Raw genomic sequence first — 22,706 nt, forward strand, 5'->3', positions numbered from 1 at the left:
TTGACTTCCATCTTATTGATAGCTCATGATGGGGAAATCATAATAAGTTTAAATTATGTTCGATTTCAAAAGATGAGTGAGATTCATTAATATTAATCATGAGAGAACAAATGTTTGCAAAACTTACAAGCAGTAACCAAATATATAATGTGTTAATTATAATGAATTATTTTAGTACCAGCACTCCCATAGACAAGGCATTCTTGTAGAAAAAGGTATTCAGTCGTTATTCTGAACATTCGATAAACCTTCTCCCGGTTGCACAAAAGTTCATCAATTTTTAACCGTGATTGAATAAATGACAGTTAAACGCTACGAGAACCAATGAGAGTAGCGGATGAAGTCTCCAATCAGCAGTTAAGCACAGTTAAATTTAATGAAATGTTTGTGCAACCACGCCCTATTAATTCATATTATATCTATCAGAAACTATCAATCTAGATTTCACCTCCTGGGACACAGAAAAAATAGAAAACAGTTTCTGCAACCGGACATTATTAATAAATAAATTATCGAATTATTTGAGACTGAAATGAATAATAATTAACCCAGAATCATCTTCCTGAGAAACAGAAAAAAAGTTATTATTATTCAACGAAAATCCAAATTAAAAGCTGTAAATCACCACGAAGACTTCTGCTACTCAAATATTGACAACAGGATAAACAGCTAGTTGGAAATTCGATGAGCCCTACTATTCAGAAATTATTTGTCAGCCCGGGAATGTCTTCGGGGTGAAACAACAGCATTTAATTTGGATTTTAGTTTAATAATAATAATAATCAATTTCATTAGCATTTGAATAATTGCAACATCTCAGTAATTTCCATCAGTAAAAAACATAGTGTTGATAATTTATTATAAAATAAGAGCTAGAGACAGTCCAGTTTTGGCAGAAAGTATTGATTTTTAGATGTCACCGACCACCCAGAAAGGATCCACACACGCGCACAGTTAATAGTAGTTAGTTATGCGTGTGAATCGGCCGCCTCCTTGATGCGCCGCGGCATACTATATAGTAATATAGTATACATTAATAGTTAGAGAATATATAGTAATATAGTATTATAGTTTTTACAGTATATAACAGCCTGGAGACTTGAAGCTAGTTGGAGTAATATCGTTTGAGAATATAGTGATAATAGCCAGGGGATTTGCAGTATTAGTTTAGTGTATAGTGAAATAAAATAATATAGTAATAGTAGAGCAGTTCCTTGCAGCTTGTTGATTGTAGGATATATATATATAGTAATATAGTAAGGAGTATATAGTAATAGTAGACTGGAGACCAATGAAGTAAGTTGGTAGTATATACAGTAATTTAGTGTGGAGTATATAGTAATAGTAGGGTGAGGACTTGGTTGGTGGCCTGTGGCCTGTCTTATATACAAGTTGGACCAAGTCGGCAACGCAAAGTCAAAGTCAAGGCTGCTGATGCACAAGTGGAAGAACAAGAGGACGAAACAGGTGCTCAGGAGAAGAAGAAGAAGGGTGAGGAGGAGTGGGAGGAGGATGAGGATGAGAGTGGAGTAGGTTTGAGAAGGAAAAGTATAGTCGTGAGCGTGAGCGGTAGTATAAGATAGTCAGTATGATGGGAGAAGAAACAATAGAAGACGCAGAAGACATAGGATGTAGAAACAATAGAAGACGCAGAAGACATAGGATGTAGAAACAATAGAAGACGCAGAAGACATAGGATGTAGAAACAATAGAAGACGCAGAAGACATAGGATGTAGAAACAAGTGGAAGAGCAAGTAGAGGTAGAAGGAGAAGGAGAAGAAGAGATAGAATAAAACTAGTAGTTCTGTGAACAGTAGACCTCGCGCTCAGTAAGCTACATTGACCTGTTGTTATGTTTTCTCAAAAATTAATAAATAATTTATCAATTAAAAATGTCTAGAAAAATCCCAAATAAACATAGAGCTTTCTATCCTATCGTACCGTGACGTGTCGTCCCGGAATGTGAGTGTGAGCGCTGTTATCAGGTTTGGCTGCAACTGTCTACAACGTTGATGGAAAGACACATTTTCAAGATGTTCGATGTTTTTGAACGGGTAGTATTATAGCTTATTTATGATGAATAATTCTATAGTCTGATTTTTACTCTAATATTGCCGTATGAAGGGGGCTCCTTTTTCCTTTTATATCACCCTTGAAATGCAAATTTCCAAAAACCTTGTATATAGGTCGACGCGCAATTTAAAAAGGATCATACCTGTCAAATTTCATGGAAATCTATTACCGCGTTTCGCCGTAAATGCGCAGAAATGCCAAACCGTCGACTTGAATCTTAGACCTCACTTCGCTCGGTCAAAAAAGAATTAAAAGAACCGAGAAGAGGGAGAAAAAGAAAGAGAAGAATCGGGGAGGAGAAGAAAAAGAAGAACCGAGAGAAGGAAGAAAAAGAAGAAGAAGAAGTAGAAGAGGAAGCGAGGAGTAGGAGAAGAATAATAAGGAGGATAAGAAAGAGAAAGGGAGGAAGAAGAAGAAGAGAAAGAAGGAGAAGACTGTGGATAAAAGAGCAGGAGAAGGAGACTGAATCTGAAGGGAACATGAGAATAAGTAAAAAACAGGAGGAAAAGAATAATAATAAAAACCAAGAAGAAAAAGCCACCGAGACGAAGAAGAACCGAGAGGGAAAATTCGAAGAGGAAGTGGGAAAACGCGAGAAGAAAAAGAAGAAAAAAGAGAAGAAAAAAGTAAAGGAGAGAGGATGAAGGGGGTGGGAAGAATAAGGAGGATGATGAACAGGACAGGAAGTTGAAAAATTAGTAGGGGAGGGGTAGATATATGGGAATAGTGGGAGGAGGAGACGAAAAAGAAGAAGAATATTACGAGTGTAAGCTATGAAGAGTTGAAAAATCGAATTTTACTGATTTCATTCATGTGAATTTACAAAGTCTTCAAATTGAGTAATTTATCTGCATTTAGACAAAAGATAGGAGTGAAATGAAAGTGAGAGTAGAAAGAATAGAATGACTGCCTTTATTTTTGATCTAGGAGGGCGAAGTTAGGGCGCAGTCGGCCTTCTCTCAAACTTAACCCTCAAGAGTTGGTGGTGGAGAAGATATAGAAGAAAAAGGGAACAGAACAAGACGACGTAAGTGGACGAGAGTAAATTATGAATAAAATGAAAAATATGATTTGTGATAATGAGTGATTGTGTCAAAGAAAAAGGTGAAAATGATGACAAGGTATTTGAACAGAGAGTATAGAATGTAATACTATAGAATGTAATACCACATTACATTCTATCCTCAGTGTGAATGAAACGAGTGAATGGGAAAAGAAAGACCTTAAAGGAAAGTGATTGTTCCAAACTAAGTGATATCGAATTAATCTGTTAATATCAGATGATATCTGTTATCATACTAGTTAAGTAGCGTCTAATGATATGCAATAAACTAGTAGTTCTGTGAACAGTAGACCTCACGCAGTTTTCTCATCCACAAGTATCTGGTGTCACCTGTTCACCGGCTTCTCCAGACATCTGTGTAATGCATGCAATGAATATGCATTGCATGAATGCAATAAATGCATGAGTGCATAAATGCATGCACTGATTGTTTATGAATAATTCTATAGTCTGATTAATCCTATCTTCAGAGTAGATTATATATATAGTGATATCGGAGTATGGAGGAAATTCCTTTTCCTTTCATTCCTTAAAATGCAAAATTTCAAAAAACCTTTTGTATAGACAGTTAAAAATGGAATATTACTGCCAAATATCATAGAATTCTATTAACGCTTTTGGCTTTAAATGCGTTAAATCATACATACAGACAGACGAGAATCCGAGTTAAAAAATATACCTCACTGCGTTCGGTCAATTATTCAGCAAAAACAATGAAAAGTTCAAGGAACCAGAGAAAGGTACAAGCAATTAGCTATTAGGGTATTCTTAAAAAATCTGGTGTGGAACACTCACACAACTTTCCTTGCTCATTGATCTAAAAGCCTCATTAACGAGGATAATATTTAGGGAATAACATTATGCCGATTGGCGGCTAAATAATATTAAAACTACGATTATACTATTGTGATTGTGTTCAGAGTACATTTTCCTTTGTTTGAATTACGAAATTTGTGGATTTTTTAAAAGTTGTCAAAACAGCTGTTCTACAAATAAAATATCGACATGTGTTCTTTTGAATAAACTGCTCTACCTACCTACCTCACGCACGAGAAGGAGGTTACAAAGTAAATTTCTCAAGGATGGGGTGGACCCCCTGTTAATTTCTTAGGGGAGGAGATTCATGCCAGTTAATAGAGCTGATATATAACTAACTATACAGGGTATGAATTTGAAAAAAATCGGTCAAGTCATTTTTGAGAAAATCGTGATAGAAATTTAACAAAATTTATTCTTCTCAGGAAATATTACGGAGCTCCTGCAATTTCCCCAGAAATGAGAGTCATGTCAGTTGATAGGGCTTATAAATAGCTATCTAGGGTATAAATTTGAAAAAAATCGTTCGTGCCGTTTTCGAGAAAATCGTGAAAAACATGGGTTTTTAATCATTATCCGCCATTTTGAATTGAATTTTATTGAATTTCTTATTGTCAGATCCTCATGGTATAAGAACCTTAAGTTTAAAATTTCAAGTCAATCGGTTAATTAGGAATGGAGTTATCATGTTCACAGACACACACACACACACACCCACACACACAGACCAACACCCAAAAATCATGTTTTTGGACTCAGGGGGCCTTGAAACGTATAGAAAACATGGAATTAGGGTACCTTGAATTTTTTTGGAAAGCAATACTTTCCTTACCTATGGTAATAGAGCAAGGAAAGTAATGAAACGTATAGAAAACATGAAATTAGGGTACCTTACATTTTTTTGGAAAGCAATACTTTCCTTACCTATGGTAATAGGGCAAGGAAAGTAATGAAACGTATAGAAAACATGAAATTAGGATACCTTAAATTTTTTTGGAAAGCAATACTTCCCTTACCTATGGTAATAGGGCAAGGAAAGTAAAAATGATGTTTTTGGACTCAGGGGACCTTGAAACGTATAGAAAACATGGAATTAGGGTACCTTAAATTTTTTGGAAAGCAATACTTTCCTTACCTATGGTAATAGGGCAAGGAAAGTAAAAAGGATCAGAGTTACTTTTTCTTCGAGTCTTACCGAGTTCAAAAGTTGTCAAATAATTGTATTTTAACGAGGAGTATGTATTATATTGTAATTATTACCGTATAGGTTCTTCTACAACTCCTTTGCATTTCTACTCTTCAGCTGGATTTGCACACAACAGTAAGAATATAAAATTCAAATGAATTCCTATTCCCTCTCAGCCAGGACGAGTGAGTATGAAAAATATCATCTGCACTCATGAGAATTATTTATTTTTACTGTCACTGTTTTGTGTGAATCCAGCTGTATGCTGTGATAGTTCAGTAAACTCATTTTTATTCTCTGCACTTGCATTCCTCTCCCATTTGTGGTCCAAATGCAGCTGAATTACGCAAAGACTTTGTAGATCCACATGAATGTAGTTAGTTTCGAAGGAGACAATAAGCCGTCGATCCCGACTAAAAGTAGACGTCATCTCTTATCATCATCATCCCTCTCACTCATTACCTACGCACAAGCCTAAGAGCTTATGTTGGCATCATCCTCAGAATTATTATAATTGAATTAGATTCTTATCTTCCCTTTTCACGACTTATTCTTCTCTTTCCTATTCTATTATTATTCTTGTTTCTTCTCCTCTTCCTCCTTATCCTATCAATCCTTCTAATTAAAAAACAAAGTTCAATGAATATAGTATATTTTCTTGTACCCTCCGAATCTCGGTAGAGAGTTAGTGGGGAGGATATTCTTAATATTCTTTCCGAAGAATGGACATTGATATGTCCAAAGCTCCGCCAATTTATGTAGATGCATAACAATATAATTATCTATAGTTATTATATTACAAATTACTTTTTCATATCATATACAGTTCAATAATTATTTTCTTAGTCTATATTATGTAAATTCATCTATAATTTTGCTGTATTGTAAGCTATTGTATATAAGTGTATAAGCCAGTATATATTGTAATCTACATAAATAAAGTACTCAATCAATCAATCAATCAATCTCAATCTAATGAATCCAAATAGTCTAATACATTTCAATAGCTGCTTTTTCATCAAATCTTGTAGAAACAGTTCATCAAACAAGATACACTCGAAGTGAGAGTAATCTAATCAACCACATTAAATTTGTGCCTCCATTCAAAAAACACTATAAATAGACGCGTGAATAGTGAATTTCTATTTAATGACATCTGAAGAGGTACTACAATATTGTTTGTGGTTGTAATGTGTCCTCAAACAAATGATACTTAAGTAGTTTCCATTTCGGTTCCAATTGATGTACTTACAATGAGATTAACTCTCTAATTGAAATCGAAAGTTCAATTTTCCTCACGAAAGGCTCGGAGAGAATACAGTTTTTCCTGTTGAGTCAGGGTGGCTGATTTCAATTCATATAATAGCTTCCAGAAGATTAGCTCTCGACTTGGAAGATGTCAATTCAGTTGAGAGAAATGGTATGACATACTAACTTATATTGTAAAAATGTCTGAGTAATTTTGGTATCAATGTAGTGAGATTCACTTTAAAGTGTCAGCAGCATTGTTTAATGAGGAGCATTGATGTTGTTCGCAGGGATGCTGACAGTATGAAGTCAACCTCAATAATTTATCATTTATTTCATGCAAATACAAACATAAATCATACACAATGATTGGGAGAAAACAACAGGCTAAGCCCAAATTTTTATTAAAAATTTCAAAAATGTATCATTGTTCTATGGTCTGATCAGAGAGTACAGAATGTTATATAAATGCTTCAACAACATTCCTCATTCAAGAATGATTCTGACAGTGTAGTGATTCTCAAATCATTGATATCAAAATTACTTATCTCTCCCTCATTACTACATCTATACACTAATATTTATAGAATCTCACATTCTATACACTCTGGGTTTGATTGATCATAAAGATTACATCTATTGTTTTTTAGTTCTTCTGAAAAATGAAATCAATTGAAACTCAAACACTAGCAATTAAATTGATTGATAAAATAGTATTATATAGTACCCTTTGAAATTAATAAGTTTACTAAGTAGTAAACATTAAAACTTGAATTTAAAAAAACAATTTTGGAGTGAAAATGCACTTACTTTGGTAGTGACGATCGTTTCGACCTGTTGTTGGTCATCATCAGACTGTGGGAATTCACTCAGATCATTAAAATTCAAGTTTAATTTTAACAGTGAAAAAGTTTGGATATGCAACAGAGTAAATTTTATAAACAATTCATGTTAAATTTATTTTTAAAACCTGACGATCGTGTAAATCACCGAAACTAGTAGCTATAATTTGTATTCTTATTCGATTATTCTAACATTTCAAAAGGGTACTACAATTCTATTTTTAAAGAAAGTAGCCCTGAAATCATACATTATTTTAAATTGATTCAATTTACTGCTCTCAGAAGCTTACACCTCAATTTTCCTTCCAGATTGCCCTATTTTCTTCCTTTTAATTCATCATAGTCAAGATGAATCCTCTACAATAATTTTAGAGACAAATATGTATATTGAACTATTGTTTATTTTCTTAAAATTGCAGTTGGAAGAGGTGCATTAATGATGTCAAATGCTGTCAGGAATTGAACCTGGAGCTAACATCATCTATACTGAAAGGATGCTGCATCATCTAGACAAGGTAATTTTCAACATTTTCAATCATGAAAACTAAAAAAAATTGGATTCAGAACATACCTGATCTATTAGTGAACAAATCCGTTGAAGACGCTAAAGCAGCTGAACTCGTAGCAGAACTGAACTTGGTATTCAACAGAAATACAACCAAACAAACGAAGAAACTGTTGCCACAAACGTTCCTCAACAAATTGGAGAAACTCGAACACACTCGCGACATTTTTTGGGGCGTTACTCGTTGTGTCATCGTGCTTGACCGTAGAGCCGGTGGTTTGGAGACTTTGTGGAGGATTTCATGAATTTTGGGGATGATTTTGGGAGAAAATTGATTCTTTTTTGAGGTGATACAGTTGTTTAGAGGAGAATCATGGATTTTGGGGTGATACAGTTGTTCAGAGGAAAAGAATAGGTTTTGTGAAAGGGAATTAGTTTATTATTTTAGGGTGAAAGTGAGTCGTTCTAGGAGGAATAACTGGTATAGGAGGGATACTGTTGACCTTTCAGTACTGGAGCTGATTTTCGAGGAAAAGTTTAAGTTTCAGTTAATTTCTTAATTAACTGAATCAATCAAAATTTTCTTTTTTTTAGTTGATTAATTTTCTTTTATCAGTTTAATTTTCAGGTAATGGTGTTGTCTTTTAAATAAAAATTGAGTGATGCTAGTGTTAAACTCAATGGATTTAGGGAGAATTGAATATAATAATTGTTATAGATGAAATTTTGTATTCTAGAAAAAGTACCGTGATTCCAAGGTATCGAATTGATTTGGGAGGAGATTTCGTTGATTTCTGAGAAAATAAGAGGTGTATGAATCGATTTACACCAATATTAATCTAATTCTAAACAAACTAAAGACGATTTTATAGAGATAATTAGAGTTGATTACACAGGAAGTTGATATTGGATGAATTTGAAATTTTTGGAGAAAATGTAAGGTCTAGGATGGAACGGATTAGGGTTTCAGGAGGTGATTTCAGGTTAGAGTAACTGGTTTTCACGAAGAATATAAATAAGTATAGTCTTAAACGTTATAAGTCACTGATAACACTATACTCTAGAGAAGTACCGGGATTCCAAGTTAAACGAATACTCTAGGCAAGGTATACTCTAGCTCCGACTATAATACTCACTCAAGTTCTAGGATAAAAAATATTGAGACGTCTTTCTGGGACTGAGCCTCTTACACGATTGTAGACTGTTATATTCAAGTTTGAAACCTCTAGGAGAAATATTAGCAAAGCGTCTTACTGGCACTACGCTTCTTACAAGTTTGTGGCTGTAATATACAAATTTGCAACCTGGATGAGAAATGTTAGCAGACGTTCCTGGCACCGTGCCTCTTTCCAAATTGGAGCTGTGATATTCAACTTCGAAACTTCGATGTTAGCAAAATGTCTTTCTGGCTCCGCACCTCTTATCTGTAATATTTGAGGCTGAAACTTCCAGGATAATTTAAGGGCTTCTAGCACCGCGCCTCTTACAAGATTGTATCTATAATAATATTTTAGTTGAAAACTTCCAGGATGAATAATGTGTTTCTGGTACCGCGCGCTATAATACAGTAGAGACTCCACCAAAAACACCACCGATCAGCTGACTCGCATGTACAGAGTACAGACTTGTGACCACAGAGTAAAAGGTGTGTCTTCACCACAGCGACGGAAGAAGCTGACTGAAGACTGGTGTGGTTCTGTGGATGGATAAACTGTGGATGTCCTTCTTCCTTCCTTCCTTCCTCTATGCGGGAACTATCCAGTGGGCCCCTCCAGTTGAACCCCCTCCACTCCCACTAGTCCACCGGGTGTTATGGGCGGCGAAATTGTTGGACACTTGATTCAGGTGCCTGCTGATAGATTCTTGTTGTGGTTTACATTTTTACGGTTGAGTAATCTTCAAATGATTTACTTGAAATCATCGTTTGTGGACTTGATAACAAATTCAATACAGTAGTAGATTGACACGGCTGTTGAGGTGCGTACAGATATACGCGCCGCGAACATGAGCAATTCACTTTTAATCAGCTGATGCCAAGCTTTTTATATCTGTATCTTAAAACTTTTCTGTAAAAATACAGATATAGTCAGCTGATTAAAAGTGAATTGCTCATGTTCGCGGCGCGTATATCTGTACGCACCTCATGAGCATGAGCAATTCACTTTTAATCAGCTGACTATATCTGTATTTTTACAGAAATGTTAAGATACAGATATAAAAAGCTTGGCATCAGCTGATTAAAAGTGAATTGCTCATGTTTGCACCTTTACGTGGTTTCCTCAGAGTGAAGATTGTTCGAATTTAGATTTTTACAAACCAAATTTAATGAAAAGATAACACTCACTAATCACTTATAACTGAAAAATAATGATTTACATTGAAATTTTGATATAGGTACTTCAATTTAAATAAGAAAATAATGGCTCTCGAATGAAATCTTATCGTTGGTCATGTCAACAATATGTTGATAATGTTGATCAAGTCGGTTTATCTATAATTGCCAGATAATACTTCTCGTGAGATTCGCTGATTGATTGCAATAGTTCAACAGATGAACATTTCTGTCTCACTCCCACACAGGCACTCGCATCTTCCGTTATCGACAGATGACGAAATTGTCATCTGTTTTTCCAAGGATGAATAATTATTATCCTTTTCATCGCCTTCAGCTGGCTATACGTCAGCTTATGAATTTCGGGGATGAGATATTTTGATTTTCCACAGACGCACTCTCTCACTCAATTTTTTATTATCCACAGACAACGAAAGTCTCAGCTGTTTTTCCAAGGAAGAATTATCCTTTTAATGTCGTTGAGCGAGTTTTCCCAGGAATGAGACCATGTGCAATCGAATTTTTATATCAAGAACCTCCTATATTGCAAAATTTTGTAAAAATCTGAGAATATGTTGGACATACATAAATAAATAAAGAAATAGATAAATAAATACATAAATACAGGAATTGCTCGCTAATATAATGGGATAACTATGTCATTGAATAGTAGTTGAAAACGAGCTCCTTCAAGACCAGACCGCTCCATCTGATGTAGATTTCCAAGTCCACCTGATAACAATGCTCCTTGTATTTCGATAATACCTAATTTCTAGCTTTAACCATCTTCACTAACTATAGCCATTGCTATCTATTGCCATTGTCTATATAACTTACAGTGAGGTCCACGCTATAATGGCAATGGAGAAAGATAGCAAAACAACGTTGCCGATTCTCTGTCTTGCCAATGGCTTCTATAGACGGTAGCTGATACATGATGTAATATTAACTGTTCATTCATCTCTGTTCATTATATTCTTATCTATTGCCGGATCGGTTTTGAACATTTTATCAATGAAATATGTCATCTCAATTTTGAAAATTAATTATTAAATCATTGAAGAATAAAATGTAATTGATTATTTCAAACAAGAATTAACAGAATGAGTTGTAACGGTATTAGCTATCCTGTATAGAAGGCAATGGTAAGACAGAGAATCGACTACTTTGATCTCCTCTCTCCACTGCCATTATTTTAACATGAACCTCACTGTCATACCTAACTGCTAAATCAGTTTTGAAAACTATATTTAGGTCCACGTTATAATGGCAGTGGAGAAAGATAGGAGAAAAACGTTGCCGATCCTCTATCTTGCCAATTAAATAATCAATTATATTCTATTGAGCAAGAAATTATATTTTTCAATAATTTCATAATAAATTTTCATGATTAAGATGATATATTTTGTTAATTAAATATTAATTCTACATTGTTAAAGGCGATCTGGCAACAGAGCAAAGCGAGAAAGAGCGCTATTTGCTTTGTTGAAGGAGAGCAATACAATACTTACAATACAATACAATACTTAACAAACACTGCCATAATAAGGTGGACCTAACTATAGTCTATGACAGGGCTCTCCAACCTACGGCCCGCGGGCCACATCCGGCCCGCGGATAGATTTTGTCCGGCCCGCCAAGAGTTATTGCTACAGATTTTTAAAAATATATATCTATACACATTTTTGACAACTGTGAGTTCAGTACTCTTCTCTTACTAGCCACTCCATTTCTTAATAAGTGTAAAATAAGCTGTAAACAAGCAGCGATCAACCATTGCGAGATATTAGCAAATGGTCTGCACGGACTGTACATGTCTCTCCCAGAAAAACACTCTAAAAACTTAAAAAAACCATGCTCAAGCTATGTTTTCTCTTTTTGGATCTCCCTACAAGTGTGAGCAGACATTTTCAAAAATAAAGTTTGTTAAATCCAAATACAGATCTTCCTTGTCAGATGAACATTTGAAAACAATTTTAATGATCGGAACCACAAAGTTTGATCCTAAATGGGCGGACATTCTAAATGGAAAAGAAATATAATCTTCTCACTAAAAATAAGTATTCTCTTTTAGCTTGGTAACTTTCTGTAAATTCGTGTATTGTCAAGTTGTCTTATTACTATTAAAAAGTTATTGTAATTTTGTTCAACTTGCTAAATTCATGCATTGTCAAGTTAAATGGAAATATAATCATTTTACACCCCCCAAATCCCCCGTCGTGTGTGTTTCACAAGTCAATTTCCACGTACTTCCTTGTTATTGGCCCTCTAAGCCTCCCAGGAATTAACAATGCGGCCCTTGGAAAAAAAAGGTTGGCGACCCCTGGTCTATGAGACAGGGAAAATCATAATCTACTATTGAACATCTAGCTTGATGGCAATAATAATTATCTCATTACAATAATTTATTATTCACACTCTATCACGTAAATAATATCAATTGTGAGTCGTAACAGGCAAATATGCCCAATCCTTGAAGGTAAGAAGACGACATCAAGTTTGTTGTCCAGAAGGAGGACTAAATGCTACTTTGAAAGTCACTACAGTATATTCCAGTGACTGACCTTTGGTGAGTGGAGAGGTGAATGAAATGCTAATGCATCATCTCAACACTGAACACTCTCACAACGTTTGGTCACTTTTGAATGAACTCGTAGAAAAACGACGAAAAAACCGTTGCAGAGAAAAACGTTGAAACAGTGTTCAAAGATACAGTATCATAATGCACCGACTCAAACTAACCTGTGGCTGGGTAGCCTATTAGCCGTGCATAATGCACACGGAGAAGGAGAGGCCGAAAAAAGAAGAAGAAGAGGAGAAGGAAGAAGAAGAAAAAGGGAGAAGATGACGAAGAAGTAGAAGAAAAGAAGATGAAGATGACGGAGAAGAAAAGAAGGAGGGATGACGAAGAAGTAGAAGAAAAGAAGATGAAGCAGACGAAGAAGAAAAGAAGGAGGAGGGGGAAAAAGAAGAAGAAGAGGAAGAAGAAGAAGATGAAGGGAGAAGATGATGAAGGAGTAGAAGAGATGAAGATGAAGATGACTTAGGCGTAAAGAAGAAGGAGAAGGAAAAGAAGAAGAGAAGATGATGAAGATTGAGAAGAAAAGAAGAAGGAAGAGAAGGAGGAGGAGAAAAAGATTATGAAGAAGTAGGAGGTGGAGGAGGAGAAGAAGAAGATGGAGAAGAAGAAGAAGAAGAAAAGAAGAAGGAGGAGGAAAGAAGAAAAGAAGGGAGAAGATAACGAAGAAGTAGAAGAAAGGACGAGGGAGAAAAGAAGAAAATGATGATGATGAAGATTACGAAGAGAAAGAAGAGGACGATTACGAAGAAAAGAAGAAGGATGAGAAGAAGGAGGAGAAGAAGAAGAAGGTGAAGAAGAATAAGAAAAAGAAGAAGAAGAAGAAGAAGAAGAAGAAGAAGAAGATAAAGAAGATTGAGAAAAGAAGAAGGAGGAGGAAAAGAAAAAAAGGAGATTTAAATGGAGAATTAGCAAAACGAATAAAAAGTTTTGAATGAGCCAAACCAAATCATCGGAGTATCAGACCGCCAAAGTGGTCTCTATACTCTCTATAGTGAGGTCCACGTTATAATGACAGTATTTGATCAACTTTGGTTTTGTTATACTTGTCTATCATTCGACAAAGCCGGTAGTACTATCCTTTTCTAGGTCCACAACGATGCCAATTATGTTTTTGACAGTGTAGAAATATAATTAATTGATGCAGAGAATCGGCATCGCTATTCTCCTATCTTTATCCACTGCCATTATAACGTGGACCTCACTATAGTCTCTACTACTGTTCCACTCAACAGCACACACACACACACCTACATAGACAACATACAACAACCAACAACATCCATCCCAACAACATGAAGAGAGCTTCTTCTTATTCTTCCTCCTTTTTTCTCTATTTTTCTTCTTCATATTCTTTTTCTTCTTCTTCTTCTTCTTCTCTTCTTCTTCTTCTTCAACTTTTTCTTTTTAATCAGAAGATGCAGCATAAAACTTTATTATTCGTCATCACTCAATTTTCGTCTATATTTTTTCTTCGTCCTTCATCTTTGATAATACTACTTATCCTCTTTCCTATTCTCTTCCACAACCTCCTCTTCCTCCTCCTCCTCCTCCTACTCCTCCTACACTTCTCATTCCTCATCCTCTTTCTCATCTTCATCCTCATCCAACTTCTCCTCCAGTTTCTCATCCTCCTCCTTTTCCTTCTCCCGCACCTACTCACCCTTCTAATCTTCTTCTTCTTCTTCTTCTTCTTCTTCTTCTTCTTCTCCGTCTCTTTTTTCTATATTTTCTTTTTCTTTCTAGCATTTTTCTTGTCACCCTCTTCATCCTCCTCCTTCTCATTCACCCCGTCTCATTCACCTACTCCTACCAAAATTTTTCTTCTCCGTCTCATTTATCTCCAATACATTTTTCTTCTTATTCCTCATCCTATTCTTCCTCTTCTCACTTTCTACTCTTCTTCCTCTTCTTTCCTTCTTCCATTTCTCCTTTTTCTTCATCATTAGTATGTCTGTCTAGTCTCTTCATCTCTCTCTTTTTCAGCAGACAAAACATTAAAAAAGTGACGGCATTCGTGCGTGCTTGCGCGTCTCAAAGTAAGACCACACAAAGCGCTTCACTCTCTCACACACTCTCTCTCAGTCACTCTTTCTCTCTCTCTCTCTCTCACTCTCTCAGTCAATCTCTCACTCACTCATTGTCTCTCTTACTCTCTCTCTTTCGCTCTCATACTCCCTCTCCAACACTCTCCACACTCTCTCTCACTCACTCTTTGTCTCTCTTTCGCTCTCTCACTCCCTCTTCCGCACTCTCTCACTCACTCTTTGTCTCTCTCTCTTGCTCTCTAACTCCCTCTCCCGTACTCTCTCACTCTTCCCTCTCTCTCACCCTCTCTCTTTCCCTCTATCTCACACTCTTTCTTTCCACGATAACTCTCTTTCTCTTCTTCTTCGACTCTCTCTCTCACGCTCACTCTCGCACACAGACGCACTTATGATCGCGTAGAAGAGAGGGTGTATTCGCACATATAAGCCAAAAGGCATTAATCCTGTAAAGTACCAAGTACCTACATGCCTGCTTATATTTTTAAAGCCCTCCTCTTCAGCTTGTGTTCGGAGATTTGTGTTTTCTTTGCGTTGTTCGACGTCTGTGCTGTGCTGCCTTTGCTTTGCCAGCTATAATTTTCTTGGCCAAAGCTGTTTCACCTGTGTTTGCATATTTAGCCTGGCAGGAGAGTCTCATACGGTACTCAGCACACCCATAACCAACTGTTTCTCACAGTAATTCACATTTGCTCGTTTCTAACTTTATTCCTTTGCTCTTTCTGTGTTTTCTTCTCCTTCAGTGAGGTCCACGCTATAATGGCAGTATTGTCTATCATTCTTGTATCATCTACAAATCATCTTCGTGTTGAGTGGTAGAGAGGACTTAAAAGTCCTAACTCCGCCTAATAAAGAATTTTTTTCATTTCATTTCGTGTCATCTTTGTATCATCTTCCTAAAGTGAGGTCAACGTATCTTCTTATTCTCCTCCTTTTTCTTCTTCTTCTTCTTCTTCTTCTTCTCCTCCACATCCTCCTCCTCCTCATCCTTCTTCTCTTCTCTTCCTCTTCTCCTCTACATCATCCTAATCCACCTTAGCCTCTTTTACATTAATTTAGTCTTACACTTTCTTCGTCATCTTGTAACCTCGTTCTCTTCTTCATCCTCTTCCATCTAACTCTTTCCCACTTTTACTCGTACTTCTCTTTTGTCATCCAATAGTTTCTGTACCTTTTCTTCGTATAAATTTAAAAATTTCACGCCAGAAATCGGGTATTTACTGATGTGATGGAGGTAAAAAACCATCTAATGGTGGTTTTAAAAATTCAACGTTGACATGCTAAACTGTCTTGTTCCTCCTCCTCCTCCTCCTCCTCCACATCTTTTCAGTATTATCTATCATGCTCTTCGTTTTCTTCCTCCCTTTCTTTCCTTCGTGTTCGTTGCCTCCTCCTTTCTCCCTCAGTTTTGGTAGAGAGGTAGTGGGGAGGATATTTTTGATATTCTTTCCGAAGAATGGACATTGATATGTCCAAAGCTCCGCAAATTCATGTAGATGCATAACAATATAATTATTATCTATAGTTATTATATTACAAATTGCTTTTCTTATCATATACAGTTCAATAATTATTTTCTTAGTCTATATTATGTAAATTCATCTATAATTTTGCTGTATTGTAAGCTATTGTATATAAGTGTATAAGCCAGTATATATTGTAATCTACATAAATAAAGTACTCATTCAATCAATCAATCAATCAATCACTCTGCCCCATGTATCTTAGAAGAAGTCGCTATTCGCTAATCACTCTTCTCAGTTTTCTTCTTTTCTTCTTCTTCTTCTTCTTCTTCTTCTTCTTCTTCTTCTTCTTCTTCTTCTTCTTCTTCTTCTTCTTCTTTCTGTTCTTTTTTTGTTCTTCGTCTTCCTCTTCTTCCCCGTAATCTGCATTATGCACGGTTGCTCTCGCTAATTCACAGCAGGTGTATATTATTCCAGAGAGTGAGTGCATTATGCCTTTCAACTGGACAGCTTGAATGCTGTTTTTCCAGCCAAACTATTTTCTTATCTCTCTATCTGTGTAGCTTAGCTCACTCGGACGCAAAAAGGCAAACAGATTAGCCAGTTCCTTCTTTCTTCTACTAATACCCATCCCTAATCGTCTTCCTTGTCTATTCACAAGTCTTCCACATGAGTCCTAGATCTTCCCAAGTCTTGTAGTTCAAAGAAGACTTAAATACAAAATACAGTGTTGAACTCCAAGAATGTTGCATGTATCAATTAATTTAAGTTGGATAGTTCAATTTAGAATGAAGATTACAAATCAATTTTCCTTGTATATGATTTATTTTCCTCGTAATTGTATAGAAAATGTTCCTCGAAAAAATACAAAGCTACGATAAAATCTAACGGAACGATGCGATTGATTTCCTCAATTGAGTTTATTTTTCATATTGGGCTATTAAACTTTATTTTCATTCAATTTCATTCATTTACATTAACCAGTGCACAAATCAAATACATGATTAGAAGAGGACCAACAGGCCTAGCCCAAAACTATTCCCTTCCCGAATTTTGATAGTAGTAAGCCAACGTCTAAAAGGTAGGTTATGTTGCTTCTCTTTGAATCAAATCCGAGTCCAGAAATATACAAACCAAAATTTAGAATTTAATCAGATTTAAAACCGAAAATAATAAAAATATTGCACCAAACTGTAAACTGTAAAGTTTTGACTTTACATTGGAAGTAGACTCTGCTAGACTACTATAAACTATCTTTTACCTTGGGTTGTCGTTGTCCAATATAGCATGTAGAACTCTATTGGATTCTGGATTCAATAGTTTTGATTCATGCGTTAATCATAATGTAAAAAATTATGAGCATTATTCTTATAACATTCATCAAATTTATAAAAAATTCCGGAATTCCATTGCTAAAAATTTACGAAAACTTCAATAAATCTCGAACGAAGCTCAGTCAAATTTTATAACCAGCTCAATCAACGAAAATGAAATAAAAACACACATATATTGTCAAATTCTACAGTTTCATTTGGTACAGGACCATGGTTTCGTGACCACATGGTTTGGTCCTTTACACAAATAAAACTGTAGAATTTGACGATATATGTGTGTTTTTATTTCATTATGGAACGTTTCTACAACATCGACAGCGACTCAGTCGGATTTCTAAATCAACGAATTATTATATTCGAAATTTGTATATAATCAAACCGGTATTAATCGGTTTAACATCAAAGTTTAGCAAAATTCTGAAAATTTGTTGGTTAAAGTATAATTATGAAAATTTCAACAAAACCCAGTAAATACTATAAAGATCTATACTAGTCCAGGCAACGAATGCTCAAAAAAGGTACCTATAGAGGGAGAGTCTGGAACACAATTTTCGACCCCCCAGCTCTTTTGATGATAGTGAGTGCTTAAACATATCAAAAATCCTCACTCCTACCCCCTGTGCTAAGGGGGTGGGGGTGGATTGAAAGTACCATACTACGGGTTTTGTGTTTATCTCGAACAATTTTCGTCTTTCTGAAATTTTTTGCCGAATACAAAATTAAAGCTTACAAATTAGCCTACAAGTTTCATTTGTCACATTTTGCAGAAGAACCCTTCCGGCTCCGATTTTTTCATCTTTACGGCCTTATAACTTTTTAATGTTAGATTGAAAAAATCCGTGCTAGTCATGAGCTCATAGAGCATCATATTCTATTTAATTTAATGCATTTCATAATTTTGCGCGTCCCCCACTACGATTGTTGCAGCCGTGTTGAGTGTAAAATCTTTAGTTTAACATCAATTGACAGGACAATTTCGAGGGGATGTTTGGACTTCGTAGCTTTGTTAGGACTACTTAGAAGGTAAACATATCAAAAGTCCTCATCCCTATCCCTTGTGTTTAAGGGATGAGGGTAGTTTAAAAGTTGTATTTTTCTCATTTCTGGCTTACACGCATGTATCTTGAAAACAATGCATTTCAGCGACTTGACTAACTGAGCAAAAAATCTGGTGTGGCGCACTCACACAACTTTCCTTGCCGTTATGAAAATTTATCACCTGACGCTAGTGTTCCCGCGCATCTCAAATCTACTATTCAAAGATCTAAGCCAGCTGGTGACAGGACTATAACGCTGGAGACACACGAGGTCTGCTATCTCTTCATAGTGAATAATTTAATAGAATCAACAGTTGCCAACAGTTTGCAATTGAATAATCACATTCTATCGAATTTCGAGCTTATTTTTGATTTTAGGTGAAAATGTTACTGAACATTAATTGTAGAGATTTTCATGCTCAATCTTTTCCACTTGAATTTTTTTGTTTAAATTGTATCTGAAGCCTGTTAATTGGAAATCTAAAATCAAACATTACATAGATGGGATGGAGCTCCTGAAATTTTTACAGATATGAGACAGAGCTTATCATCGGCTATTTTGGGTATGAATTTGATCAAAATCTTTGGAGCCGTTTTTGAGAAAATCGCGAAAAACCCTGTTTTTGACAATATTTTCGCCATTCCAGCCGCCATCTTGAATTGCATTTGATCGAAATTGTTCGTGTCGGATCCTTATATTGTAAGGACCTTATGTTCCAAATGTCAAGTCATTCCGTTAATTGGGGATGAGATATCGTATACACAGGCACACATACACTCATACACACACACACACACACATTCAGACCAATACCCAAAAACCACTTTTTTGGACTCAGGGGACCTCGAAACGTATAGAAATTTAGAAATTGGGGTACCTTAATTTTTTTCGGAAAGCATTACTTTCCTCACCTATGGTAAACAAGTAAACCTATGGTAAGGAAAGTAATAAGCTAGATACATTTTTTACAAGTTTTGTAAGTTTCAAGTTTCAAGTCTCAAGTTAAACCAACGAGTATAATACTGAAATTGTGGTTGAGTTGTTGAGCAGCCATTCATTCTAATGCAAATTAATCACCCTCATATCCTTCGATGGAAATTTCTAAAGGAAAGTAGTGCTAAGCGCTCACAGGTGTGAACTCATCACCATCCTTGCATAACTGCAATAACAATCGATTAACTGGAGTAATACATGTTGCAAACATGTGGGTAATCGTAAAATCTTGTGGTAATGTTACACTTAATTGGATCACTCATCACTCACGCATGCGCATTCACTAACACGAATCTGTCACTTTCCAACAACAGAATACAAATCATTTGTAGGCTACATACATTTATTAACCTTCAACCTTTTTCTTATCTGTTAATTCAACCTTTTATCAAGAGAATTACATTTTAATAATTTGATTGCATGGGAAGAGATGTTATGATATTTCTTCATAATTGGAAGAATAGACATTGATTATTATGTTAATACCACAACTCCATAATTGATTTTGAACAGATATATTATAGTGGTATTGGCTGGCAACACCAATGTCTTAAGCTGCGTACACATATACGCTCTTCCAACCCGCACCGAGCACGCTCCTCCCTCGTACCGCCCTCGTACCGCCCTCGTTCCTCCATCGAACTACAGTCGCGCCGCCCACGCACCCATCATGAACGTTACGGAAGATGTTAAGCTGCGTACACATATTCACGCTTCCAAGCAGCACCAAGCACGCTCCTCCCTCGTACCGCCCTCGTACCTACCTCGTACCACCATCGAACCACAGTCGCACCGCCCACGCACCCATCATGAACTTTATGGAAGATGTTAGATCTTCTCGCGTTCCCCGGTCGAACCATTGTTGCTCCCCGGTCGATCATCAATCGCTCTGCCGGAGTGACGTTCGGTTGTGGAGCAGAGCGAAAGTCTGTACGCACCTTTACTCTTACAATTTAGATTCCAAGATTTGAATCTTTCATCAAGATTCAATTTTGTTTATTTAGTTTATGCTTCTATGTGCTTACAACATTGTAAAAAAATCATTCGTTTTTCGATCGGTGTATCATGTTATAAAAACAATTATGTTTTATAAGGTCTGTTGCACATAATGTTTCCATAACATCAATTTTATTTCATTTATGTACAATCGACTTAGTGCAAACTATTTTTCACCCATATCACTCAATTCTAAATTAAAGTTTAAAGCAGTTTGAGCGAGTGTCTGATGTTTTTAATTTGACTCGCATACTCGACCTGTTACTCGAGATTAAATTTGGCTAAACCTCGTTTAGACCTATTTAAGATTCACTGAATTTTCCCTTCACTTTAAGCAACAAATTTTCAGAACTTCGTTCAGACCTATATGAGATCGAATAATTGTGTGTGTATATAATGAATGAATGATTAAATATATATATTCTCCTGCAGTATATCACTCGTGTGGCATTCATAGTATGAATAATAATATTGTATAGTATATTAGTGAATAGTAATATTGTATTCATAGTATATTGTAAAACATTTCTTAAATGTGATTCCACTTATATAATGTGTATATTTCTAGCTTCCTCTATACTTTACGTATGAGTTAGTATCCAAAGCTATAATAGAATGAGGATCATGATGGTATTGTGTAACTTTGCCATTCAGGAAGTTTATAGTTTTCCCACATTGTTGCGGCTAGATTATGGGATCAAGTAGGAAATAGGCAGGTAGTTTGCCGAGTGTGGAAATTGAGGAAATAGGATGAAAGTAAATAGATGTTATGGAAACTGGAAAGTGTAACAGAGATGTAAAGTGAGTGAAATGGGATTGTCTAATTAAATATTCACATTACATTTAATTAAATCACAGTTATCGGGAAGAACCAAAATTATCACTTTTTCCGAAATAGATATTGTTAAATGAACTATTATAGAAATAACTAGTACCCCTTCAAACTTTTTCACATAAAGTACACTTGAAAATGGCATTAATGCTGAAACTGATAGTGTTCATGCGAAAAAGTTTAAAAGGCTTCTACCTACTAATTTCTATAATTGACCGAGCGAAGTGAGGTCTAAGATTCAAGTCGACGGTTTGGCATTTCTCTTAATGTTTAAATGTTTATATGTTGCGCATTTACGGAGAAACGCGGTAATAGATTTTTATGAAATTTGACAGATATGTTCCTTTTTTAATTGCGCGTCGACGTATATACAAGGTTTTTGGAAATTTTGCATTTCAAGGATAATATAAAAGTAAAAAGGAGCCTCCTTCATACGCCAATATTAGAGTAAAAATCTGTTCACAGAACTACTAGTAATTAAACAATTCAAGTAGACCAATTGTAGTACTTTATTGGAATTGTTTATATTTTTTATTTTGAAATCTTCTGATGAACGTTATTGTTCCAGTAGAAGGTACGTAATAAGTCTACAGTAGGTGATTGAGTCTATCGTTATGGAGTAGGCCTGAAACAATTCCCTTTGAATGCCTCAATGAATCCCATTCATCCATTGTCCTTTTCATGATATTGGAATCATGGGCATGACCTCTCTATGACTGTCTCTGAAATGACTTGACTAGTTGTCATCAAAGACAATTATCATGATTAGCTTAATTTTTCTGTATATTATTCTATTTATCTATGAATAATGACTTGTTATGTGCGTCTTATCGAGTCGAATTGAAAGTGAACGTTTTGCGTCTTATTGTTTCGAATTGAACGTGTTTTGTTGAGTCTGTTTTCTATAATTTTGTTGTATTCATTTTTGGTTATTGTGTTTAGATGGGTTACTTTGAGTTGAATTAGGGTACCTATATTGTATTTAAATACAATATAACTTGAAAATGGCCAAAGTAGGCAGAAACTAGTTGTTTGAAATATTTTAAAGTTTTAAATGTTTTAAATAAAGAGTTACTTCATGTTTTTATTAATTTTATTGTATTAAGTATTCAATCATTACCGTTTTACAATGTAGGCTATAATATTTTAAAGAGTTGAAAATAGATTATTGAACATTCGTGATGAAAATTTAATATTTTGAAAAGTTACTGAATACTTCTTCAGTTTTCTGATCGATTTAATAAAAAATAAATAAATTTTACAAATGATGCTTCAAATCTGTCTTAAAATGTATCTTACGGTACTACATGGAAGATCTTTACTTCAATCATTTTCCAAAATTGTTGTACATAATCTACTAA

General features: G+C 35.4%; 1 protein-coding gene across 1 annotated transcript in view; it reads right to left on the bottom strand.

Moving 5' to 3' along the window:
• LOC111051685 overlaps positions 1 to 8,323 on the bottom strand; it is a 96,392-nt gene extending 88,069 nt beyond the window's left edge. The window contains exon 1 of the mRNA XM_039436709.1: positions 7,801 to 8,323. Within this exon, the coding sequence (XP_039292643.1) occupies positions 7,801 to 7,987 (187 nt within the window). The 5' untranslated portion in view covers positions 7,988 to 8,323. The remainder of the gene's footprint in view (positions 1 to 7,800) is intronic.
• Between the last annotated feature and the right edge of the window lie 14,383 nt (positions 8,324 to 22,706).

This window comes from Nilaparvata lugens, chromosome 10 (genome assembly GCF_014356525.2).
Source record: "Nilaparvata lugens isolate BPH chromosome 10, ASM1435652v1, whole genome shotgun sequence".
Lineage (NCBI taxonomy): Eukaryota > Metazoa > Arthropoda > Insecta > Hemiptera > Delphacidae > Nilaparvata > Nilaparvata lugens.